This window comes from Aulostomus chinensis, chromosome 3 (genome assembly GCF_037954235.1).
Source record: "Aulostomus chinensis isolate RoL2024-O1b breed Wild chromosome 3, RoL_Achi_v1.0, whole genome shotgun sequence".
Lineage (NCBI taxonomy): Eukaryota > Metazoa > Chordata > Actinopteri > Syngnathiformes > Aulostomidae > Aulostomus > Aulostomus chinensis.
Genome location: NC_141322.1, coordinates 30,073,065 through 30,080,222, shown reverse-complemented (window position 1 = coordinate 30,080,222; position 7,158 = coordinate 30,073,065). Strand labels below are relative to the sequence as shown.

At 43.9% G+C, this 7,158-nt stretch overlaps 1 protein-coding gene across 4 annotated transcripts in view; it reads right to left on the bottom strand.

The window, feature by feature from the left end:
• ptprt (protein tyrosine phosphatase receptor type T) overlaps positions 1 to 7,158 on the bottom strand; it is a 361,408-nt gene that overhangs the window by 125,032 nt on the left and 229,218 nt on the right. For all 4 annotated transcript variants that reach the window (XM_086200288.1, XM_086200289.1, XM_086200290.1 and 1 more), the window contains 2 exons: positions 5,332 to 5,434; positions 1,054 to 1,330 (listed from right to left, as the gene is read on the bottom strand). In XM_086200288.1, the coding sequence (XP_086056414.1) occupies positions 1,054 to 1,330; positions 5,332 to 5,434 (380 nt within the window). The remainder of the gene's footprint in view (positions 1 to 1,053; positions 1,331 to 5,331; positions 5,435 to 7,158) is intronic.

Below are 7,158 nucleotides of genomic sequence, written 5' to 3'. Positions count from 1 at the left end.
AGTTATGAGAGGGAGAGATTTGGGGGGGGCGGCACGCCGGAGGTGTATTTGCAAACAATGTGACTGCCAGACAAAAAGAAGCAAACAGAGGGACGTTTGTGGGAGAGAAGATGACCAGAGGGAAGGTTCCTCTGCTCTAACTCAGGCTGCTTCGGCCCTGCTACAACATCACCTCCATCACCGCTGCTCAGAATCCTGCTGTGGACGCTCACCATTAAAGGCTCATTTCAAGTTTAAGCGAGACGACACAAGAGGCCACGCTACACGACAAGCATGTTGCGTGTGCGCTGGCGTGACTGTAGCCACACGCAGCTACATGTGTTGCTGCAACGGAGATTATTGACAGAAACGACCGAAACAGTGGCATGAATCTCAAGTTTTCTGATGACTCAATGTTATGAAAAATGTCTGGTTTTTGGCTCCCACAACCTCTCAGAGACAATAAACCCTTTGTGTTTACTTTCCCTTTCCTTCATGATCAAGTTTTAACAGCTTGAGGTTTTTTCCGCCCAGCTAAACATAACTAACGTGTTCATCTTTCAAATCAGACGTAGGAAATATTTTTGTCCATCAATTAGGAAAACCTCCCGGAATATCTGCCTCAGCAGTCTATTCCAGGATCCACCTGTGGGGACCATCACACCTTTTTTAAGGAGGAAAATCATAAGGCTTCTATGTGCTTCATATTTTAAACATGAAAAGATAACTACATGTCAATGTGACCATCTGTATCAGCTTTGAAAAACAATTTTCAACATTCCACCCCCTTGAAATTCTCCTTTTCTAATCAGAATCCAATTATCTTATGATATTATTGCTGGATGTGTTCAATTATATGCAGTTAAGATTATTTCATCTTCATCTAATTTAACTGAAAACACCCAAAGACGTACTTCTCCTCATGCTTCACTCCTTTGTGACTCCAGAAGTCAAAGAACTTCCCCTCATACAAGGTGTGAGATTATTGAGCACTAAAACTCATGAAGTGAACAAAGAGTGAAAAGTAGGCATCAAACTACAAAGCGTAGCTGGGGATTGCGGGCAGAGACTCACCCCGTTGGCCCGGCTCATGGCCTGGTAGTAGATGCTGTAGCTCTTTGCCGGTGACAGCGGAGGATTCCAGAATCCGCCGTAGCTCTTGTTGTCTCCGACCGTGAAGGGCTGCACAACCGTCAGGCTGGACGGAGGAAGCTCTGCTGCTATGTAGTACGGCGAGTCCAAGATGGAGGCGTTACGGAAGCTGACAGGAGCGGAGAAACACTCGGGAGCCTCGGAGGCGGCCCGGCGGGTCTTGGACTTGCGCTCCTCCTTGACGACGAGCTGGTAGGAGCTGGAAACACAAACACACTCATATTAACAATTGATTTAGCTGGCGAAGGAAACTTTTTAATGTACACGAAATAAGTACACGGCTTCTGCAGGCGGCGGCCATCTTGGGAAACTAGGTATTGCCAGTCAAATGTCGAACGCTATGCAGCCTGAACTGACAATCAGGTGGAACCTCGCCTGGTTCGTTGTTCAGCAGTCCCACATTTATTTAGCAATTGTCACAAACGTGAAATTGCTAAACAATGAGCCACGCGGGATTCCACCTGACTCTTCAGTTGCACAGCGCTCAACGTTTGACTGGCGATGTCTCATTTCCCAAGATGGCCGCCGCCAGCAGAAGCCGTGTACTGTCCTTGTGAACTTGTCTTTGAAAAAACTTTCTGTTGTCTTTAGAAGTTGTCAGTGCTTCGGTTGACATGTCGAGGCTCTACTTATGTTACCGCCGAGGCGTTTTGCTATTTTGAGTATGATATTGTTATGATTTTTCTGTTTACCCGCTGCCCCCACCACCTGTGTTGGGAGCTAATTAGCGGTACGCGCCAAAACAAGGTTCTGTTTGCTGTTAAAAACGAATCCTTGCAATTGCCTGAAGTCCTAAGAACACTCGAACACACCTTAGGTTCGTTTTGCACTGGAATTGTGCTTCAACTCAGCTCAAGAGCACGTTACTGGTTTGGAAACTCCACTCAGAGCACTCATGACCTCCTGACTGTAAAAGGTCTCGTTTCCAGAGGCACCTACATAAATTCAGCCATAAAAAGTTAATTAATGTGAAAATAATCATTTTTTCAGGAAATGTGTTCATTTCTGATATATTCAGGAAGCTGGTGGTTTATTTCTGCTTACTGAGCAAGAAAATAAGAAAAAAATTCAAATTAAAAAGAAAGACAGATACAGTGAATGCAATAAAGCGTGTTCTCATATACAACCATCAGTCTAGCTGTGTTTGTACCTACCGTGTGTGTGTGTGCGCGCACGCGAAAAAAACAATATGACTAAAATGTACTTTAGCAGGTGTGCTTGTGCATGTTTGCATTCTAACAAGTGCATAGAGGCGTGTTTTTATACTTCAACGTGTCTGTGTGTGTGAGTGTGTGTGTGCGTGCGTCTCTGTGTGTGTTTTCATTCCTCACTGAGAGGCTTCATGAATGGCTGAGGGCTCCTTTAGTGGTCAGGACAAACGCAGCGGCCCTCTGCAATTACCTCCGTCCTCCACGCCAAGAACTCACTTCACAATTATACGCAATTAGGGAAATGTATGTTTCTGTGAAGGGGCTGCAGCCAATTATCCCCGGCTCCCGTTTGGCAGCTTTCATAGGAGATAATTGCTGATGACCAAAGATGACTCTCTCTCTCTTTCTCTCTCTCTCTTTCTCTATGTCTTTGCTGGTTCTGCTTTCTGGTGAAATATCCATTTCACACTAATGGTGTGTGTGGGTGTGTGTGTGTGTGTGTGTGTGTGTGTGTGTGATTGCATCCCACTATTGCTCCACACTCGTGTGTGTGTGTGAGCTCTACTTGTACTTGTACTTCTTTAGTATTTGGCCGGCCCGGTTGTGAAGACTTGGGGTATTTCAGGAACTTGGCTGCCTCTTTGAGAGCTGCAAACATTTTGATGTTTTTTTTTGGGGGGGGGGGGGGGGGATTACAGCACTGGTTAGGACTTCCTGACAGGGGTGAGAACCCACCCTGGGGGGAGGGGTTAACGTAGAACAAGAACGTAGAACAAGAACAAGAACCAGTTAGAATCACATCACACCTGAACTCAAAACTTATTTCTACAGTCTTATTTTTCACCAATGCTACCCCGTATTGTGATGAGTATTCTGTTTTTTTACATTTCAAACAGGCGTTTCACCTTCATCAACTCTGTACCTTCTTTGAATTGATTTGGTTGTCCTGTGAAGCACTCTGAGCTTCATTCTGTGTTATGAAAGATGCCCCATAAATGAGGTTTATCACTGTTATTATTGTCATCGATGTTTGGGAGTTTGTGATGAATCCATCATGTGTTAGTACCTCGAACTCATGGGTGCGTGTTAACACTTGTGACATCATAGACTGACCTACCAAAACCCCAAGACTTTTCATTGTCTATCATAAGTGACACAAAATAAACAATGAATCAGGATATTTAACAGTCTGGATGCAATATTTGAACATTTTTGCTTGAAACAATTAAGTTATTGTCCCTGGCTGGATGAGCATCATGGATGAACTGCTGCAGCTCTGAGTGTGTATGCTAAGTCTCTGCTAGGCTTCTGAGCAAGTGTGTGTGTGTGCGTGTGTGTGTATGTTGACATTCATGTATACAGCTGTTTTCTGTGTGTGTGCATGTGTCAACTCCAGCAGCTGCTCTTCTAAGTGCCTGCCTCATCCAAGCTCCTGAATTCAAGAACAGGGTTCTCCATATGATAAGGTGGAACGTTCCTGCACAAACACGACTGTGTGCATTAATCAGCAGATGCCCTCTCCACTACCCTGCTCAGTGCATCTGCTGGCACTTAAAACATGTAACACTTGCACAAAACACACATATTAAGCAAACACTTTGAGGGATTATCTCACATTGACAAACACACAACCGTGGCGGTGATTTGGAGAGCAGCCTGGTTCAACACCAGGCATATTTGCTGCGTGTGTGTGATGAACCGTGAGATATGGGGGAGGGGGGGGGGGAATATCCATTAAAAAAACAGCAATGAACAACTGATCCACGCTCGTATTTCACAAATTCATTTTCCAAAGTCCAAATGGAGCTGATAGATGTTGTCCACGCGGCCTTGTTGAAGGGGAAAGTCCCTCCAGGCAACCAGAGAATAATGTTCTCCACCAGTTGGGAAAATGTAATTGGAAAAAAAAAAAAGTTGCTTCTTAGTTTTTAGTAATTTCTTTTCATCATAAAATTCCATGTTGATCAGCTTTATCACATGTACAACGTCCTCAATGATACTTATGTCCAAATTGTGTTTGCTTGGCAGTCTTTTTTATTATCTACTTTATTTATCAACTACAAATTTACTTAATTCATAATTTTTTTTTGTTTTCACTTAATATCTTACAATTTATTCCTTTATTGTATGTTGACCTTGAGTTCTCTGAAAGATGTCCATAAAAAATGTGCCAGTATTGCAATTACTAATATCACTTCATGCCTTTTGTATTCCTTGTAATTGTATTTATCATTTCATTAAACAGTTTTGGAAAAAAATGTTCAATTTCACGTTAAAATGATCAAATGTAGAACTTAATGTTTTAGTGAGTAATTTCGTAAGTACAATTTAGGAATGGCCCATTGTCAGTTTGACAGGGACTCGTTCCTTTGCAGTCCCTTATAAGAGGTAAAAATAAAAACAAAACAAAGCAAAAAAAACTTATTGCAACCTTTCAGTTCTTTGGGGATCAAAATGACTTCCACACTCTGGTGAATAGCAAACATCGTGCTTATTGGTTTGAATATTGCAACTTGTGATTTAATATTCAAATGGAATCACGCATCTTGTTGCCTGGTAATGGAGGTTCTACAGGGAGGAGCTGCTGGGTCGAGTGGCGTGTTGCCAGGTCGTCACACATACGCGCCAACTGTATTTGACCGTTTGTGGATTATGATTAAAAGAAAGTCGTTCATCCTTTCCTATCGACAAGTTTTTTGCAGGACGCTTGGTGTGCAGCGGCTCGTCCCCGTGACCCCTCACCGAAAGCCCCGCCATCAAACATTCAGCAGCCTCGGCGTGTCTGCTGGAGGCGGAGAGTCCATGTAGCGGCGTCTAAAAGCTACAGGGCCTTTGTGAATCAGGACAGTTCCTCTCCCTGCCAAACTGAAACAGACTTCCATTCTCTGGGTTCCCTTCCATACATTTTCAAATTATACGTGTGTCCTTAATGGCTTTTAAAAGAGACCCTTGAGAAACTAAAGATGGGAACTCATGGTGAGATGGAGAGGAAAGGAGAAGATGACGGCTTAAAGTGAGCTATGGAAGACAGAGGTAGGCGGGTCAGGACCTGATAGGTGCTCCACGAGACTGGGCGGGCTTCAGCAGGATGGTGATGGTGGTCTCCGTCTCGTTCAGCGGAGCCTCAGACTCGTACTCGGGCATCATGGGTGCTGGCGAACAAAGGCAGACTTTAACTCAAAGGATTCGAGCATGTACCTACCATTCCTAAGTCCTTCAATGCTGCAGGTTGGCAAAATCATCTCCTCTGCACAAATGGAGCCATGAAACATTATTATATTTTTCATTATGATATTCAAAATGAACATTACAGGTCAGTAAAGCCAGAAAGCTGCCTCGGGGTTGGGACTCCAAACCTTTGAGGGACATTTTCATGAACAAGGAATCTCTCAAATGTTCTTTCCCCAACATAAATAAGCAGAAACCAGCGTGAGGACTTCACCAGCCTACATTCATGTGCTGCCTTGATGCAGCAGAAACATCAATATTGACCCATAGAGATTTTTCTCAGCCGCACCGAACCATGTTTACTCTAATATGCAGATATAGTGAAGCAAATTTTTCATGACTCTATGAACCCAGGAGACATATTTTCCTCACCGTGGTCCAACATGGAACCTCTACATGGTTCACTTGCACACGTGTGTTCAAGTCAAGGCTGACGACAAAAGACAGAACACATTTTCCTTCTAAATCCAACAGGCTGCTGCGGTAAATGGAAACAGAGGTGGATCGGTCGTGTGAGGCCTGATACACAAATGTGCTCTGAAGTCATCTTCATGTCACCGGATCATTTCTTGGTATCAGACTGCTAGCGGACTGCTAGGAGGAGACAGGGAGATGGATGCTGGCTTCACACACGCTCTCTCACATTCAACTTTTTATTTCCATCCATCATTTTCACATCTTGGAGGTCATTAATGAGTGAATCTGAGTAAAACATCAGCAGTTTTTTCTCTCTGCATTGCTTTGGCATTTAGGTTATTAAGTCCCTGCTCCGTCTATGCATCTCTCTCACTCTGCAGAGTTTAATTTAAATCTTGTTATCCGTGGGTCCCTGAATGAGATAATGAAGATTGGCTATGGCGTGACATTTGGAGGAAGATGTCTCTGTTATGTGTGAAAGCTTTGGTTTTTTGTTGTTGTTGTTTTTTACCCTTTTAAGATCTGAAAGGATGATGCAGGAATGAGAGGCTCAGGGGAAAGGTCAGGCTGAACGCACCGTGTTGATAGATAGTACAAGCCGATAACGTGGTGATGACACATCCAGGGTGCTTTCACACCTATCGTTTGTTTGCTCTGCTACAAATTAGGTTGGAAACCTGGAGCATGCTCCCCTGGCTTTGGTTTGTTTTCACACTGAGAGAAATCGAAGTGAACCGAAATGTGTCGTGACTCCACTTATTGATCAGAAGGTCCTGCGCTTTGGATAAGTGAATGCAGCTTGTGTCATCTGCTGCATGAAAAACTGCAAAGATCATAGCGACAGGAGCTCTGTGACCACCCTTACGACAAGTTTTCAGTCCAGCTTTATTAATCCTGCTCCCTGCTTCCTCCCTGCCAAAGGGAACCACGCAGCAGGGAAAACACACAAGAGTTGGATTCAACCAAACTGAGGAAGGTAGGTGTGAAAATGCCCTCAGATAAAAACCCAACAATCACCGCTAGTGCATTCAGTTCAGGGAAGTTTGTGTAACCACTGAAGGAAGGATAAATAATGGAGCGGCCACAGAGAGATTCATCCATTTATTTAAACTCCGAGGCCTCTGGTAGAGGACCCGAGCTACACACCTCGGGCCAGTACCTATTGACATATGCAAAAGCCTGAAAACCTCGGATGCAAATAATCACTTAATTTCCAGGTCCCACAGCTAAA